This window comes from Nyctereutes procyonoides, unplaced genomic scaffold (genome assembly GCF_905146905.1).
Source record: "Nyctereutes procyonoides isolate TBG_1078 unplaced genomic scaffold, NYPRO_anot_genome, whole genome shotgun sequence".
NCBI classification, from domain to species: domain Eukaryota; kingdom Metazoa; phylum Chordata; class Mammalia; order Carnivora; family Canidae; genus Nyctereutes; species Nyctereutes procyonoides.
The window spans coordinates 1,536,315-1,555,787 of NW_026575022.1; the positions used below are offsets into that span (position 1 = coordinate 1,536,315).

At 44.8% G+C, this 19,473-nt stretch overlaps 1 protein-coding gene across 1 annotated transcript; it reads right to left on the reverse strand.

Annotated features, from left to right (window-relative positions):
* Positions 1-18,079: 18,079 nt before the first annotated feature.
* Positions 18,080-18,718, reverse strand: LOC129520910 (basic proline-rich protein-like). Its single transcript, XM_055342149.1, has one exon. The coding sequence runs from the start codon at positions 18,716-18,718 to the stop codon at positions 18,080-18,082; it is 639 nt and encodes a 212-aa protein (XP_055198124.1).
* Positions 18,719-19,473: the final 755 nt, after the last annotated feature.

Below are 19,473 nucleotides of genomic sequence, written 5' to 3' on the forward strand. Positions count from 1 at the left end.
TAAAATCTTTTTTTAAAAAATGTTAAGAATAAATTTCTTTCCTGTCCATGCAAATAAAGAGTTCCAATATATGCATCAATCTGTAGGGTGATTTCTATCCACTCATGCCTACTTGCATCTCCACATTTTAAGGAAAAGTATTTTAAGAAAATACATGGTCTTCTGTAGGAGCATAGTTTCTTGCTAATGCTACTTCTTCCGTTATAATCTGAAACAAATAAAATCACATGGTTTATGGGTTTCAGCAGAAGGGATACATATTTTTCCCCTAGAGCCCAACTCATTAACAAATTTTACTTTTCTTGACACCTTTAGTTGATCAAATGCTGCTCCTAGTGCATCCTATCCCTGCCAAGAACATCTCAGATGTTACCCAGCTACTGTCTGACCACGCTTTCTAGTTTCACTTTTCTGCCATCCATCCTCTCCAGGGACCTTGACTTGGACAGCTTGGCATTGCATTCTTTATTCATTATGTTTCTATAATTAGAGTTCTGACAATAAGAGGATTTGGAGAAAAGGGCAGTGGCAGAGGTATAGCTCTTGAATCTCCAATCTCCTAATAAGAGCAGAACAATGGTGTGAGAAAGAAGCTGCTGAATACGGAATAAACATGCAGAGGCAACAGAAACAAAGAAAGGGAACACTGAAATTCAAGTGGGGAGGGGAATAACGTCAGGAAATCTCAGAAAGCAGCAAATCACCATATTTTCAGCACTACAAAAATCTTGTTGAAATTTAAAATAAATAAATAAATAAATAAATAAATAAATAAATAAATAAATAGGATATACGGAGCTCTGGAAAGTTAAAACTATGTTAAACTACATCTTTTTTTTAATGATGAAATTATTGTTTTCAGAGCTTCTGGGTGGGTCAATGGGTTAAGCTCTGCCTTCAGCTCAGGTCATGACCCCCTGCTCAGCAGGGAGCCCACTTCTCCCTCTGCCTCTGCCTCTCCTCACTGAGTGTGCTCTCTCTCTCACTGTCTCTCTCTCCCAAATAAATAAAATCTTTTTTTAAAAAAATAATTGTTTTATTCTTATTAGTAAAAATAGAGTCTAAGGAAAGTAATATCTTCATATGAGAAACTACAACATGGATATAATACCAATTGAGTGCTATTTTAAAGATGGGCTCTTCTGCTACTATGGTGATTCAGAAATAAGTGACAAGGCCAAGCGAACACGAAGTGTGATGTGTACCAGTGCTTATGCCAGTACTAAGCTTGAAACCTGTCATAACAACAACAACAAAAAATGTATAAGGCAATTTGAGTTAGAATGGCCCTTGAGGTTCAGAAACAGTGGTTGTGGATAATTAAAAAGACTTCACACAAACCACTTAGATTTAAAATGTAGGCTTAAATTCAGGAAAATTTATTTTTTAAGTGCATTCAAGTAAATAAAGTAGATCTTTTCAAAAGATAAAGAAAAATAATTTTTAAAAAACAATAGAGGTGGGGGTGAAGGGTGGGCCAAAATGGGTGAAAGGGAGAGGGAGAGACAGGCTTCCAGTTGTCAAATGAATATGTCATGAGAATAACAGACGCAGCATAAGGAATATAGAGAGTGATACGGTGATAGTGATGGATGGGGACAGATGGTAGCTGCACTTGTGGGGAACATAGCCTAATATAGAGACTTATCGTATCACTATTTTGTACACCCAAAGCTAGTGTAACACTGTGTGTCAACTATACTGAAATTTAAAAAAAAAAAAATTACAAAAAAAAAAGTTAAAGTTTACCTAACCAAATTGGTTCAGAGAGTTTCAGGGGTGAGGAACACATCCAGGTGATGGGAGCGTGGTATGACCAGCGAGGGTGGAAGCTCCATAACCACTTTTTAACCCTATTCACCTCTTTCACGTGGCTATTCCTACATTGTATCTTTGTACAAGAAAAAACAATAATCTAATAAATTTAAAAAGAAAAGGCAATACAAAAGAGTCATAGTGAATTCAATACAAAGTTGTAAAGAGAGAGACTAAGTAAGGAGCAGAGTAAAACCCCTACGATGAAAATAGTGTAAACTATAATACTAATGATAACAAATGTAAATGTTAACTCGTTATTTCAAAAACAGCTAAAATATTAAAACAATTATACAGGGCATAAAATAACAAATTTGTATTAGGAAAAAATAAGAAAAGAAGTAGAACTTTGGAAAGAATTAAAAATAAAACAATCATTCGGAAATGCAGACTAAACTAGAAAGAATACAAAAGCAATGAATATAGTACACAATATCTTAGCACAAACAGAAGATCAAGGGAAATGAAGAGGTAAATTAGGATTTAGAGAATATGATGAGTATAGAAGACAGAGAAGGCCTAACAGATGCTAGGAAATCCTGAAGACAACAAAGCAAGGGTACAGAACAAATACAAAAAAAAAAAAAAAAAAAAAAAAAACTATATTCTAAGAAAACTTTCCAGAAACTTAAATAAAAATATATTTCTAACTACATATCGAAAGAGTATACCTCATACTAAGACTGTCAAACACTAAGATATGTTCTTCGACAATCACTGGGCTTTACAGAAAGAAAAACATCTTCAAGTATTAAAGTCAACGGCCCACTAACAAAAGGACAATTGGTTTATTATCAAACTGTTTGATACAATGCTTTTTGGTGGAAGAAATGGAGTAACATGTTTGTTAGTCAACGAAAGAAATGTCAAGTAAGGAATGTATGTCCAACAAAACTGAATTTCCAGTATAAATTTATCTGATATCAATATGCAAAAATTCAAGGAAAAATGTTCTTTTGATCCTTTTCTGAAGAATCTACTACAAAACAGTTTCAAACAGCCAAAATGACTAGAAAGATCCCGCCATAAGGACTGAAGGTGAACAACACATATAGAGATGCATGGACAGGGATCCCTGGGTGGCGCAGCGGTTTAGCACCTGCCTTTGGCCCAGGGAGCGATCCTGGAGACCCGGGATCGAATCCCACATTGGGCTCCCGGTGCATGGAGCCTGCTTCTCCGTCTGCCTATGTCTCTGCCTCTCTCTCTCTCTCTCTGTGTGTGTGTGTGTGTGTGTGTGTGTGTGTGACTATCATAAATAAATAAAAATTAAAAAAAAAACTTAAAAAAAAAAGATGCATGGACATCTAAGACTAACCAGGTAAGAGATAAAGTGCAATAGGTACAGGCTGTATGCTCTGGCAATGTGGATATAATATGACTGAAAAAAAAAAAAAAGAAACAAGAAAAAGAGGGAGACATGCAAAAGATATTTTTTAATTCTTTTCAGTTGCTTTTTCCCCATAGTATTAATATTAGTGTTGCAATTTTAAGTGAATTATACAAATGTTGGGTAAAGCAACTGAGTAATTCAAACTGTATCATACTCTGAGTTCTTAAGATTAGTAATACTGAAAAAAAAATGAAAGAAGGAAAAAGAGAGAAGGAAGAAAAGAAAAGCAAAGAAAAAGAAAAATTTAAAAATCGCCCACCTTTGGAAGATCAGAAACAAAGGAACAATTTTCTTTAAGAAAATGAGTATAAATTGTCATTGGCAAACTTTTTGGGGAAGTTTTGCTTTCCTCCTCCCCCTAGTATTACTCTACTTTCTAGAGGACATGGACTAAAACTGCATCTTGTTTAGTTCTCATAAAGCTCATGTAAAATGATTATTATTATCTCTGTGTCACAGAGACAAAAATAAAACTCCAAGACACTAAATTATTCGCATAAAACCTCATAGCTAATAAGCAGAGCTATGATTCAAATTCAAGTATTTTGAGTCAAAGTCCAATGTCCTTTGTGTTGTGATACAGGTGCACACAACCCAAACAAAACACAAAAGAAAAGAGGGGTGCCTGGGTGGCTTGGGTGGTTGAGTGGCCAACTCTTGGTTTCAGCTCCAGTCCTGGCCTTAGGGTCTTGAGACCATCCCGGGGTTGGGCTCCATGCTCAGTGCAGAGTCCGCTTTGGATTCTCTCACCTGGACTCCCCCCACTTCCCCACGCTTTTGTATGTGCTCTCTCTCTCTCTCTCTAAAATAAAATTTAAAAAAATAAATAAAATCTTTAAAAATAGCACTCAAGAGAAAAAGACTATTTTCCCAGTACTCCCAATAACGTCCACTGACTAGCATTGTTTTTAATTTGTATTACAGTGCAAACTACATGAGGGAAAGTTCACCTGTCTCCGTAGCTCAATGAATCTATGAAATTTTGCCTACATCCATACAGCATACAGCACTGAGTATCTCCAGCATCCCGCAAGGTCCTTCCTGAGGCCTCACAGTCAACACCCTCCCCCAAACTAACCTAACCTATCAAAAAAGGTATGTTTCCATTACTTATAAATTTCATAAAAACAGGATTATAGAGTACGTTCCATTCTGTGTCTGGTTCATTTTGTTCAACACTGTGTCTCTGGGATGTATCCATGTATCCATGCGGCTACTCTAATGTGTTCCTTCCTTTTGATGTATTTTCTCTACTGTGAGTAAATATCCACAATGTATTTATCCGTTTTTTTTTTTTTTGTTGTTGTTGTTGTTGATAGAAATCAAATTGTTTTAGTTTGAGGTTATCATGAATAAGCCTATGATAAACATGGTTTTGCACGTGTTTGGATGGCCTAAGCCCTTGTTTCCCTTGGGGATGACCTCGTGTCATAGTACAGGGATCACTAGCTGCCGGTGAGTTTAGTATCACTATGACCTAAACTGTTCTCTGTGTGGCCCAGATAAGCCACAGCTTCTCAAAAGCATCCGACTTGCTTCCCGTTGCAGGAAATCTTCAAACTCCTTCAGGGCAAAGAAGAAAGGCGCTCGCTGCACTTTTTGCTGACGTCTTTCCAGCCTGATGTATTGTCAGTTCTGACACTAAACGTTACTCACTAGAGGCGGAGGATGGCTTGAAATGACCGATTCTGCTGTTACCACACTCGCATCCTTGCCAAAGCTAGACCTTCTGCCTGGGGAGTTCTTTCCCCTCAATATTAATTTTGTTTCATCCTATTTATCCCTGAAGATGTACTTATATCTCTGACAACTCCACCAGGCCGTTGAGTTCTTTCAGAACAGTCCTTCCTTCGTCTTTATGTCCCTAATCCCCAGCATGATATCTGAGATGCACTTAAATAAATGAACACGTGAATTCAGGAAACATCCAGAATCAAAGAACCGGAAGAAAAGACATCTTGCCTAAAATAACGAACTTGTCGTACCAGCTTCCCTCCCCTGGTTCCGTCCCTCACAGGGCCAAAATGCATCTCTGAAGATACAAAAGAAAATTAAAGATAGTAAACTTCAGTATCTTAAATCTCTAAGATTATTGGGTAGGGCCTAAATGTTCAAAGGTTATGGTCACTAATTTCGAACACAAACGCAAAATTTTAAAAATTACTTTGTCTGACTTATCCATGACCTTAATAATTTCAAGATGATGCGCCAAATAGAACTTCTACCACAAAGGATCAAAAAATATTATATTTTTATAATGTAAGCAACAGGAGTTCCGTACATACATATAAATTGATCTGGAACTAGACTGTACATCTGGCAACGTTTTGTAAACTGGATTAGAACCTCATGAGAAATCAAAATGCATTACAGACTTGGTGTAAAATCTTAGCTTAATTGTACTCCTCATACCCTATAACAAGCATGCATTAAGATTGGATTGTCATCAAAGGCATATGGTTAACCAAATGTGTGAAGAAATACAAGGTTTCGGAGTAAAACATTAGCAATGTATATGCAAGTGAAAATGTTGTATGTGACTCTACCAAAGTAGACATATGCTTTAAATAGTTGCCACTTCTCGTCACAGAACCATTTCAGTTTTATGGAGAAGTACCACTGCGTTTAGTTTGGGAGCTCAATAGGCAAAACCTTTTAAAAGCCAAAAAGAATAATTCTTGATGCATTAGGATCTCTTGGACTTTGCATGTTAATATTCACTCTGAAGTTCCAAGGGAAAACTGTAATCTCTCCTTCTCTCTGCAAGGTTTATAGAAGATGTTTTATTTTTTTTTTATTGGTTTCAATTGTGGCTACAAATGAAAAAAAAAAAAGAAGACGACGACAAAGAACCATCAGTCTGGGCAACGTGCTACATACACTAGCTGCTGTTGAACAATTCCATATGCTGTTCCACGCATAGAAGGTGAGGACCTCTGCCATCATTATGTTATTAAATCTTTTCCAGGAATCAGATATTATAACATTATCTGTTTTTCATCTTTTTATTTAATGTAGTTCATATAAAGTGTGAAACATTAGAAGAAATTCATGTAGATTTTATGTGTGCCGTGACTTAAAAAAAAAAAAAAATTTCCTTCCAGGTGTCTAAATGACCCCCTTACTGAATTGGGAGAAATGCAGAATGATGATGGAGTTTACTAACAGGTCCTAATGCTTTAGGCATTTCTTTTAGTATTCATTGCTTTTTAATCTCTCCTCCTTTTAAACACCTTTTCGTATACATATATGTATTTTTTGGTATTAGACTAGTTTGGTGGGGGAATTTTTAAAAGAAAATCTAAAAGAACTAGTGAAAAAAGTTCATCTCTAATCCCATTCAGAGATAGCCATAGGTAACATAACCGCTTTTTTTCTAAAAAGGATGGAAGCTGTCACTAAAACCATGATAAAGATGTAGGAGAGGAAAAATAATTTTCCCTCTACCTTCCGGGTTCGTGACTGAGACACTTCCGTAATAAAAAGACAGATTAATAGGTGAAAACAAATAAATGTTTAATAACATACATACCTCCTGTATAGATGGGAGATATCCAGGAAAACTGAATACCCCCCAAAATGATTGCAGTCACCTTCAATGCCATTTTCAGCCAAAGGCAAACAGAGGTGTTGTGCATGGGGATTCAGTGGTGGGAGGTCCCCAGGAGCAGCACACGGTACAAGTGTGAGGTGGTTGTGCAGATTGAAGTTGTTGCCTTCAGCACTGGTAAGAGTTTCTAGAAATGTAGTCAACCACCTTCTCCTGGTGCAGCCAGGTCGAGAGCCTGATGACTTTCCTTATACATGTAACTGTGTCTTACTGAAGGGTAGCTTCAACCTCGGGAGGTCCGCGCGGCTCAGTCGGCCTTCTGCTCAGGTCACGACCCCAGGGTCCTGGGATCGAGTCAGTCTCCCTGCTCAGCCAGGAGTCTGCTTCTCCCTCTGCCCTTCGCCCCTGGCTAGTGATCTCACTCTCTCTCTCTATCTCAAGTAAATAGATAAATAAATTTTTTTTTTTAAGGGTGTGTGTGTGTGACTTCTTCTAGTCAGTTTTCAGATCTTCTCCTGTGTCTGCTGTTTCTTAAAAATACTCACCTTTGAGCTCCTGGGTGGCTCTGTTGGTTGAGCATCCCACCCTAGGGTTTAGGATTCTGCTCAGATTTCATCTCCCAGTGGAGAGATGGAGCCCCACTTGGGCTCCTCACTTAGAGTGGCATCTGCTTCAGGTTCTCTCTTTCCTTCTCCCTCTCCCTGCCCCTCTGCCTCTTCCCCTGCTCACTCCTGTGCATGTGTGTGCTCTCTCTCTCTCACTCTGTAAAGTAAATAAATAAAATACTTTTTAAAAATAAATCACCTTAAAACCATCCTTACTTAGCCCAAAGAGTCACATTTCAGGGTGGCAAATTCTCCTCCCTTTCAAAAAACCAACATGTTCTTGAGATTCTGGATTTTATAAAGAAAACATACAGAACTAAGCTTCTCCTGAGAATATTTGACTGATTCTTGGGGCATCTGGGTCACTCAATTGGTTAAGCATTTGACCTTTGATTTTTGGCTCAGGTCATGATCTCGGTTGTGAGACTGGGTCCCCGCTCAGTGGGGAATCTGCTTCTCTCTCTGCCTCTCCCCCTGCTTGTCCTCTCTCTCTCTCTCTCTCTCTCTCTCTCAAATAAATAAAATCTAAAAAATAAAAAAGAATATTTAATCAATTCTTGGGTATATGTTAGAATAACTGTACTTTAACCAATTGCAACTGAAAACTCTAGGGGCTGAAAATTCTGGGATCGCATAAGCTACAAACAATATGGAAGTAATTAAACTCAGGAAATGGTAAGGAAAATGACAACAGAATGACTACAGGATAGAAAAAGCTCACAAGGATTTTAAAGAGAGAGCCCATGAATAAGTAAATATCCCAAACATCACCAGTGTCAATAACAACCTCTCTGGGCAAATACTTTGAGTAGAAGGGAATTGAGCTGTTTCTTAGGGACATTTCAACCCTCAATCTGAGGTTCTGCACAAAACTGAAAACTGTAGGGAAGGGCTTTATAGGCAGGCAGAAGGAAAAATGAATAGACTGCTAACTCTAGTCCTTATTTTCTCTAACCTTACCGTGTCCCTTATCCAGTGTTTGGGGAAGAAAAAGGAAAAGATAGGAAAGGGAGGGAAGGGGAGAGGAGTGAAGGGAAAGAAGGAAGAGGAGAAGGGGGAAGGGAGAGGGAGGACAGGTAGAGAGAAAGAGAGAATGAAAGGACAGTGGACGGAAAAAACTGTCAGAAGGTCCCGACTGGATTTCTCCTGAAAACCTATAGAAATTATAAGAAAGAATGAATCAGAGGAACAAGCAAAAACCAGCAAGCACCACCAAAACCTGCGAGAAACTATGGAGGTGACCACAGATTGTCCCAAACTGGTCGTTCTGGTCAGGAAAATGTTCACATTTTGCCCTTTCCTTTCCGCTGTGTTGACTTAGGAAAATCATCACTTGCCGCTTGGGTGCAGAAGCCACCAATGTCCACAGAGCAATCCTGGAGTGCTGCAAAAGCCTCTGGGTGAGAAGCAGATTCAAACACATCTAGGGTGCCCTTCTGGCCTCCAGCATTCATCCTATTAATGACTTCCTATCCCCAGAGCTAGAGATTTACAAACCATCAAGTTAGTTAACATACGTTGTAGTACTGGTTTCAGGAGTAGAATTTAGTGATTCATCACTTACATACAACACCCAGTGCTCTTCTCAACAAGCGCCCCCTTAATACCCATCATCCATTTAGACCATCCCCATCCCACATTCCCTACAGCAGCTCTCAGTTTGTTCTTCTAATATTAAGAGCCTCTTGAAGCACCTAGGTGACTCAGTCCACTTAAATGTCCGACTTTCGATCTCAGCTCAGGTCTTGATCTCACAGTTGTGAATTCAAGTCCAGAGATCGGCTCCAGCCTACTTTAAAAAAAAAAAAAAAAGAATCTCTTATCATTTGCTTCTCTCTCTCTCTCTCTTTTTTTAAGATTTTATTTATTTATTCATGAGAGACACACACACAGAGAGAGAGAGACACAAGTAGAAGGAGAAGCAGGCTCCATGCAGGGAGCCCGACAGGGGACTCGATCCCGGGTCGCCAGGATCACACCCTGGGCTGAAGGCAGCGCTAAACCGCTGAGCCACTGGGCTGCCCTCTCTTTGTTTTTATCTTATTTTGTTTTTTCTTCCTTTCCTCAATGGTCATGTTTTTTTTTTTTCTTAAATTCCACATGAGTAAAATACACTATTTGTCTTTCTCTGACTGACTTGTTTCTCTTAGCATAATACACTCTAGCTCCATCCATATTGTTACAAATGGCAAGATTTCATTCTTTTTTGATGTCTGAGTAATATTCCATTGGATATATAAACAACCTTTTCTTTATCCATTCATCAGTCTTTTTTTTTTAAGATTTTATTTATTTTTTCATGAGAGACAGAGAGAGAGGCAGAGACACAGGTGGAGGGAGAAGCAGGCTCGATCCCAGGACCCTGGGATCATGCCCTGAGCCAAAGGCGGACATCCAGGGGTTCCTCCATTCATCAGTCTATGGACACTTGGGCTCTCTCCGTAGTTTGACTATTGTTGATGTTGCTGCTGTAAACATTGGGGTGCAGGTACCCCTTTGAGTCTGTACTTTTGTATCCTTTGGGTAAATCCCTAGTAGTGCAGTTGCTGGGTTGCAGGGTAGCTCTATCTTTACCTTTTTGAGGACCCTCCACATTGTTCTCCACAGTGGCTGCTCCAGCCTGCATTCCCACCAACAGTGTAAAAGGATTCCCCCTTCTCCGCATCCTCACCAACACCTATTGTTTCCCCTGTTGTTGATTTTAGCTGTTCTGACAGATGTGCGGTGATATCTCAGCATGGTTTTAATTTGTATTTCTTTGGTGATGAGAGACGTTGAGCATCTTTTCATGTGTCTATTAGCCTTCTGGTTGTCTTCGTTGGAAAGATGTCTATTTTTGTCTTCTGCTCATTTCTTGACTGAGTTATTTGGTTTTGGGTGTTGAGTTTGATAAGTTTCTTATAGATCTTTATCTACCAGCCCTTTATCAGCTATTTCATTTGCGAATATCTTCTCCTATTCTGTAGGTTGTCTTTTAGTTTTGTTGATTATTTCTTCAGCTGTGCAGAAGCTTTTTATCTTGATGAAATTCTGATAGCTCACTTTTGCTTTTATTTCCCTTGCCTCTGGTGGAAATGTCTAATAAGTTGTGAAAGCCGAGATCAAAGAGGTTGCTGCCTGTGTTCTCTGAGATTTTAATGGTTTCCTATCTCACATTTAGGTCTTTCATTCATTTTGAATTTGTTTTGTGTATGCTTTAAGAAAGTGGTCCAGCTTCATTCTTCTGCACGTGGCTGTGCAGTTTTCCCAGCACCATTTATTGAAGAGACTGTCCTTTTTCCATTGGATAGTCTTTCCTGCTTTGTTGAATACTAGTTGACCATAGAGTTGAGGGCCCATTTCTGGGTTTTCTGTTCCATTCCAATGATCTATGTGTCTGTTTCTGTGCCAATACCACACTGTCTTGATGACCACAGCTTTATAATACAGTTTCCACAATCTGGCATTGTGATGTCCCCGGCTCTGGTTTTCTTTTTCAAAATTACTTTGGCTCTTCAGGGTCTTTTTTTTTTTTTTTTTTTGGTTCCACACAATTGTTTACTTATTTGTTTGTTTGTTTGTTTTGTTCTAGTTCTGTGAAAAATGCTGGTGTTATTTTCATTGGGATTGCATTCCAAACCATGAGCATGGGATGCTTTTCCATTTCTTTGTGTCCTCTTCAGTTTGTTTCGTCAGTGTTCCATACTTTCAACATACAGATCTTTTCCCTCTTTGGTTAGGTTTATGCCTAGTATCTTATGGCTTTTGGTGTCATTGTAAATGGGATCAATTCCTTGATTGCTCTTTCTACTGCTTCATTATTGGTATATAGAAATGCAACAGATTTCTGTACATTGGTTTTATATCCTGTGACTTTGCTGAATTCATCTATCAGGTCTAGCAATTTCTTCGTCCGGTCTTCAGGGTTTTCTGCACAGAGTATCATGTCGTCTGCAGAGAGTGAAAGGTAGACTTCTTCCTTACCAATGTGGAGGCCTTTTATTTCCTTTTGTTGTCCAATTGCTGAGGTGAGGACTTCTAGTACTTGTGTTGAACAACAGTGGTGAGAGTGGACATCCCTGTCGTGTTCCTGACAGTAGGGGCAAGCTCTCAGTTTTCCCTCATTGCGGATAATAGTAGCTGTGGGCCTTTTGTATATGGCCTTTATGATGTTGAGGTATGTTCCTTCTATCCCTACTTTCTTGATGGCTTTTATCAGGAAAGATGCTCTATTCTGTCAAATGCTTTTCCTGTATCTACCGAAAGGATCACATTTCTTTTACAAGCGCGGTGTATCACGTTGATTGATGTGTGGACACTGAACCACCCCTGAAGCCCAGGAATAAATCCTACTTGATTGTGGTGAATAATCTTTTTAATGTACTGTTGGATTTGATTAGCTAGTATCTTGAGAATTTTGCACGCATGTTCATCAGGGACATTGGCCTGTAATCCTCATTTTTAGTGGGGTCTCCGTCTGGTTTTGGAATCAAGAAAATCCTGGCTTCACAGAATGAGTTTGGAAGTTTTCTTTCCATTTCTATTTTTTAGAAGTTTCAGAAGAATTGGCATTGATTCTTCTTTAAATGTCTGGTAGAATCCCCCCGGGAAGACCCCTGGCCCTGGACTCTTGTTAGTCGAGAGAGTTTTGATTACCAATTCAATTTACTTTCTGGTTATGGCCCTGCTCAAATTTTCTATTTCTTCTTGTTTCAGTTTTGATAGTCTATGTTTCTAGAAATTTATCCATTTCTTGCAGATTGCCTAATTTGTTGGCATATAATCGCTCGTAATATTCTCTTATAATTGTTTGTACCTCCGTGGTGTTGGTTGTGATCACTCCTCTTTCATTCCTGATTTTATTTATTTGGGTCCTTTCTCTTTTCATTTTGATAAGTCTAGGTAGAGGTTTATTAATCTTGTTAACTCTCTCCAAGAACCAGCTCAATGGTATGATCGCAATCTTGTTTGTACTAGTTGAGGCCTCATTTGTGAAGTCTTCTGGACAATGTTCCATGTGCGCTTGAGAAGAATGTGTATTCTGCTGCGTTAGGATGAAATCTTCTGAATATATCTGTTAAGTCCACCTGGTCCGCGGTGACATTCAAAGCCATTGTTTCCTTATCGATCTTCTACGTAGATGATCTGTTCATTGCTGTGAGTGGGGTGTTAAAATTCCCTATTGCTATTGTATTATTATCAGTGAGTTTCTTTAAATTTGTTATTAAATTATTTGTATTTTGCTGCTCCGAAGTTCAGGGCATAAATATTTACAATTGTTGAATCTTCTCGTTGGATGGACCCCCTTTTTATGATATAGTGCCCTTCTTCATCTTTTATTGCAGTCTTTAGTTTAAATCCAGTTTGTCTGATAGAAGTACGGCTACTCCAGCATTCTTTTGATGTCCATTAGCATGATAGATGGCTCTCCACCTCCTCCCTTTCAATCTGGAGGTGACTTTGGGTCTAAAATTAGTCTCTTATAAGCATATTGATGAATCTTGGTTTTCTTTTTAAAGATTTTATTTATTTATTCATGAAAGACACACAGAGAGGCAGAGACACAGTCAAAGGGAGAAGCAGGCTCCCTGTGGGGAATCCTGATGTGGAACTCGATCCCACGACCCTGGGATCACGACCTGAGCCAAGGCAGATGCTTAACACCTGAGCCACTCAGGCATTCCAAATTTTGGTTTTTTAAAACCATTCTGGTATCCTATGTCTTTTGCTTGAAGCCTTTAGTCCATTTATACTCAGAGTAATTATTGATAGATATGAATTTAGTGTCATTGTATTACCCGTAAAGTTGCTATTCCTGTAGATTGTCTCTATGCATTTCTAGCTTTTGATGCTTTTGGTCTCTCTTTCCCTCTCAAAGGGTCCCCTTTAATATTTCTTGCTGAACTCATCTAGTGTTCACAAACTCCTTTGGCTTTTGCTTGTCTTGGAAACTCTCTCTCCCCTTCTATCCGAACAACAGCCTTGCTGAATTAAATCTTCTTGGCAGCATATTTTTCCCATTAGCATGTGGAATACATCATGCCACCTTTTTTCTGGCCTGTCAAGTTTCTGTGGACATATCTCCTGCTGACCTTATATGTCTATACTTGTAGATTAAGGATCTTCTGCCCCTGGCTGCCTTCAGAATTCTCTCTTTATCTTTGTATTTTGCATATTTCACTATGATATGCTTGCTGTTGACCTGGTTTTGTTGATTTTGAGGCGAGTTCTCAGAGCCTCTTGGAACTGAAGGCCTGTTTCCTTCCTCAGATTAGCGAAATACTCAGTTATATTTAAATAAACCATCTGGTCCTTTTTCTCTGCTTTTCTTCTTCTGGGACCCCTATGATGTGGATATTATTGCACTTTATGGAATCACTGACTTCCCTGTGTCTATATTCAGGATCTAACGGTTTTCTTTCCCTCTTCTTTTCAGCTTCATTATTTCCCATAATTTTATCTTCTATATCACCTATTCATTCTTTTGCTCCTTCCATCCTTGCTGTCATTACAACCAATTGGTTTTACATCTCAGTTATAGCATTTTTTAAATTTTGGCCTGATTAGTTCTTAGGCCTTTTATGTCTGCAGCAAAGGTTTCTCTGGCGTCTTCTGCGCTTTCTTCAAGCCTAGCTAATATTCTAATGGCTGTTGTTCTAAATTCTTGTTCAGATATATTGCTGACATGTTCTGAGAAATCCCTGGCTGTAGTTTCTTCTTGATCTTTCTTTTGGCAAGAATTCCTCTATCTTGTCATTTTGCGTAAGTTTCTGTCTTGTGTGTGTTTTGAAAGCTTGTTCTGTTTCCTGCTCCTCTGGGTAATAGTATACTACGAAGGCCTCATACACTGTCCAGGGCCTGGAGCCTCTGAGAGTGTTCGGGTGCATGCTGTGTGCACTCCGATGGCGTGTTTTGGCTGCTCTTTCCCACAGGTCAGTCCTCTGCAGATTTCCTCATTGCTTGCAATGGGGCCTGTTTGGACCTTTAACTACGTGTGTCTTGATTTGTTTGTTAAAATAAGCCTGGGAGCGGTTGGGGGGTGGGGTGGGGGATCCAAAAAATCGAAAAGGAACAAAACAAAACAGACACACAAAGAAACTTTAAGTCTAATTCCAAAGAAAGAGAAAGAAAGAAAGGAAAAAAGGAGCCTGATTCAAAAAAAGAAAGGAAATGTAAACACAAACCTCTAAACCTGATTACCACCCCCCCACCCCCATCGCCCCCAGAAAACCTGGTCCTGTTTCCGCCACCACTGAGGCCGATGCTTTGGAGCACTGCGCGATGAGCAGCGTGACGCCTGCGGGGACCGTGCTGGACACCGGGGAGAGGTCGCCGGGCTGGCTCTACCAAGAATGCCCCTGCAGGACCCGGCGCAGAGCTGGTGTGAGCAGCGGCAGCCTCCACTCGGGGCGCGGCGGCTGCCGAGGTGGCCCCTGCCGGGGGGCACGGTGGCCCCTGGCCCCGGGGAGGGAGCCGGAGCCTGCTGCCACTCGGGGAGCCCTCACGGAAAGGTGAGCCATTTCCCCACTGGGGTCCCAGGTCTCCCCAGGTGCCTGTCCTTACCCTGCCTGTGCCCAGGCCTCCGGCGTGCTGGGCGCCACGGCCCTTCTGTGCTTTCTCTCTGGCCGGAGGCTGGGACTCACGGTCCCAAATCCCACAGGACCCGACAGGTGTGCCCCCGCCCCCCCCCAGGGCAGCCTTGCAGCCGTGGGGCGCCATCCTGCCCGGGGCACCGTCAGGCACCCGGTGCCACAGTTTCCTGTTTAATCTCTGGCACGCGGCGGGATTCGAACCTCTCAATCCCACGCCCCTCCTCCAGAGGGGCGCCTCCCAGCGCTGCCGCACGCGCCCCCGTCCCGGCTGAGCGGCAGCTGCTCAGAGCCCGCGGGCCTCGGCCCTGGCGGGGGCGGGGTGGGTCCGTGACCCTCTTCCCCGCGCGCCCCAGGCCCTGGGGGGACCGCGCCCCTCTTCCCGCGCCCCGGGCCCTGGGATGCTGTGCCCGGGCCGCCCTGCACTCGCAGGCCTCGGCCCTCCTCCCGGGCGTCGCTGTCCAGCCTGCTGGACGCCCCACGGCGGGCGGCCCCGTAAAGCGTCGCCTCCCGGCTGCGCTGCGGGTAAAACCCTGCAGGAGTCAGGTCCTGCAGGCAAAGCTTTGGGGGGGGGGGGTGCTCGCGCCTGAGGCCCGGTGCGGCTGCGCTTCCCTCTGTGCAGGGGGCTCCGCGCTCTGCGGGCTCCGCAGCTTCCCCGGGGTCTCGGGTCCGCACCTGGCACCTGCCCGTTGCCTCCGTCAAGCCGTCAGGCCGAGGCCTACGCGTTGGCGGGGACGTGAGGTCGCAGCGGCCGCGGAGCGCGGGAAGCCGGCCGCCCCCTCCGGGTGCTGGTGCCGGGCGTGTCCTTAGAAGCCTCTGCCCCCACTCAGAAGGGCTCCACCTCACAGCCGGTTCTAGAACCATCTCACGTTCTAGAACCATCCCCGCGGGTGAGGATTTCCACGCAGGGCTGCGGGGGGGTGGGGCGGGGTGGGGGGGGCCTATTCGGGCCACCGCAATCTCCCCCCACACCCAGGCCAGCGGCGCCGCCAACTACATGAGGGACCCGCAGACGCAGTGCGAAAATCGTGTCGACAACAGGTAACTCGGAAGAACAGCTTGAGGACATGGTGGTCGGAAACGACCTCCCACCTGCAAACATCAGACCGACTAATCACGTCGAATGTGAGGATTGTGCTCAAGGAAGACGCTCATAGCTGAAGATCGGAGAAAAATGGAGAATTAGAAGAAGTTTTCATCGCCTAAAATGATCAAGGCTCGAATCCCCAGGCCGTGCTGAGAGAAGGAACCCGGACGACGAAGGCGGGCGGGGGTGGGGGGGCGCCGTCGGGGCTATGAGCTGCGTATGAAGAAACGCAGAAGTCCCAACTGAAAATGGGGCAAAGCATACGTTGCGGCATTTACGGAGGAGGTGGTGTAACAGGCCGGCCGACACGGGAGGAGATGTCCAAACTCACGAGGAATTCCTTAGCGCACCCACGGAAACGAGGTACTAGTTTCCCTCCAAAATGACAAAAATTAGCCACCGAGGTCGCGTCCAGTGTGGGCGGGCTTGCGGGAACCTGAGACTCCTCAGGGACTGCAGGTGGGAACGGGGACTGACACGGAGGGCGATGTGCAATACTGACCTCACCTGGCAGCTCTGTGTGTGCGTGTGGAGGAGCTCCTCGCCCACGCGCAGAGAGAGAGGGAGCGTCGTGTGGACCCAGAGGCTGCGCACAAGATGCGTGACACCACTGAGGAAGGGCCCGTGTGCACCCTGCAGGGGCCGTGCTATACAGCGGGCGTGAAGAAGTCTTAAACCATCCTTACGAGTGAAAACAGTAAGAACAAGAAAAAAAAACATTCCAGCACCATTTACATAAATAAAAACAGATGCACGTGAAACAGTCACGCATATGTTGTTGGAGCATAAGAACAGAAAGGTCTACGCTATGACTGTCTCCTGTGGAGAAGGGTGTGCAACAATGAGAATAAAGGAAATGCACACACATCCCCCCAAAAAAGGAATATGGTTAATTTAACTCCTTGCATTCATTTTTTTTTTCAAAATAGGAAGAAAAGACAGGACAAAAACGAGATAAGCCATAAGAACCTGAAAAGATGAGACTCAAACACAAAGAAATCCAGAGGAGTAACGTGGTCCCATTTTTTTCCTCTCGAAGGAATGCAGATTCCAGGCTCTTGACAGAGCGACCGTGAGGTCCTGCTTCCTTCTCGCCCCAGCACTGGCAGTAAGGAAACCGAAACCTGCTTTGTCTGAATAAGAATATCCTACGTAGTTCATTTCCTCACGGGAAATTATAAATTATGATAAATACAATACTGATAGCATTATTTTCTTTCTTTCTTTTTTCTCTTTTAGAGCACAAGAACGACTACAGTGGTCAGAATCTTTAAGGATTCCAAACTGAGAAAATACACGTGCTTGAACTACCCAGTCCTTCATTCCTTCATCAAACTTGTATGGAGGCCGTGTCACATCTACCCACATCGGGCAGAAATTTAACAGGAAAACGATACACAGTAATGAATTAAGACGAATCCTTTCATGTTGTGAAAACCAGATCATTTATACAACATTCCTAATTTTCCGATTTGAAATTCTTTTCCTTGGTTCATTAGGCCGCGTACACACACAGACTTCGCCCAGTCTATATCCTAATCGTCTCACAGCCGCATTGTAACTGGACCAAAATCAGACTTTACAAGCTCTCTTGTTGCTTCTTTAAATGTACGAAATGCGTATCAAGAACCTGCAGTGGGGAAATCCATTTGAAAAATAATCTCCTGAGCATCTTCCTATGCCCGACGTTTGGGCCCTTTATTAATCACCTCCCATAAATCTGGTCTTTGACACCACAGACAAATACGACTTTATTAGCTGCAAATCTATTTGGCGGCTTCTAAATGGCTTTCTCAAATTGCACTGCTCTCACCAGGCAACCGAGTCCTTTCATGTTGATTAAAATGTTTGAGCGACACAAACAACAACAACAGAGTCGCAGGAAATCCAGCCATTCCTTTCATCTTCCCAGTGGGAGCCCGTCAGTGTAACTTGACTTTCTTCAAACAGAGCTCCCCTTTCTGCGGCCAAGAAAGGCTTTGGCAGACCCTTCTCCTTTGATATGATACGCACTTGACAAAACTCACAGAGCAAATCAGGCCACTGCTTTGAAGAAAGCGCTTATGAGAAACCTGAAGCGCCTAAGTGCACCAGGACTTTCGGGCCTTGCCAGAGGCGGGCGGCCACAGGCGTCCGTGGCGTCGATGGCAAGTCGGGGCCAGAGGCACTGACCCCAGGGCTACAGCTGCCGCCTCCCCCCTCCGTGTTAGCGCGCGCACCTTGCGGGCCCGTTTCGGGTCCGCGCTGGCACCTCCGCCGTCGCCCCCCAGCAGCGCGCCCGTCCTCGCGCGGGGGGCAGGGACCTGGGGGGCCCCGGCTCGGTGGCCTGTGGACCGTCCCGTAGGCGCCGGTAACAGGCCCGCTTCTCCCCCACGCAGGACCTGAGCTTGGGGTGGGGGGCCGGAGGGGGACCCCGAGTGGAGCGGGGCTGCGGGTGCTCGCGCACTGCCGGAATCCCGCAGCGAACAGGGCGCCCCTTCCAGCGGGGGGGGGGGGGGGCTGGAGACCGGAAGCGTCACAGCCGGATGGGGGGGCACTGAGACGGGGCGGGGGGCAGCCCGGGCGCCCCGCGACGGCCACCGCGCAGCCCGGCCGCGGGGACAGCGGCTTCCCGCCCCGCGCCTCGCCACGGCCCTCCCCTGCCCGGGGCACGGGGCCGTCGGGGCCTGGGGCGCCCGGGGTGGGACGAGGCCCTTCCATCTTCCCGCGCAGAGCCGAATCGGTCAGCTTCGTGCAGCCGGTTAAGGAGCACACGGAAGGGACCCCGCGGCCACCTCGCCCCTCGCGGGCACCACGACGTCAAAGCGCGGGCGGCAGCGCGGCTCCCGGAACGACCACGACGGCGACGCGAAAACGTGCGCGCGGCGGAGCCACTCGGTCGCCCCACCGCGCCGCCGCGGTCCCGGGACGAGGCGCCGTCTTCCGCGATTGGCGAAGTCGCCGAGCCGGGAGCGGGGACAGAAGGCGGGAGTCCGGGGCTCCGCTCCCGGGGCCCGCAGGCTCTGCTGCCGGCTCGTCCCCGCCCCGCGGTCCGCAGGTCCCCGCCCCGCGACCACGGCTAACTGCCTGCGAGACGGCGCGTGGGTGCACGTGGGCGCGCGGGTGCACGTGGGGGCGCGTGTGTGCATGTGGGCGCGCGGGTGTGTGCACGTGGGGCGCGTGTGTGCAAGTGGGCGCGCGGTGCACGTGGGCGTGGGCGCGTGTGTGCAAGTGGGCGCGCGGGTGCACGTGGGCGCGTGTGTGCATGTGGGCGCGTGTGTGCATGTGGGGGCGCGTGTGTGCACGTGGGGGCGTGTGTGTGCATGTGGGCGCGCGTGTGTGCATGTGGGCACGCGTGGGCGCGCGGGTGCACGTGGGCGCGTGTGTGCATGTGGGCGCGTGTGTGCATGTGGGGGCGCGTGTGTGCACGTGGGGGCGTGTGTGTGCATGTAGGCGCGCGTGGGCGCGCGGTTGCA

Bases quoted from the DNA above. Each gene is read 5' to 3' on its own strand.
- LOC129520910 (XM_055342149.1), bottom strand. From the start codon at position 18,718: ATGGAAGGGCCTCGTCCCACCCCGGGCGCCCCAGGCCCCGACGGCCCC.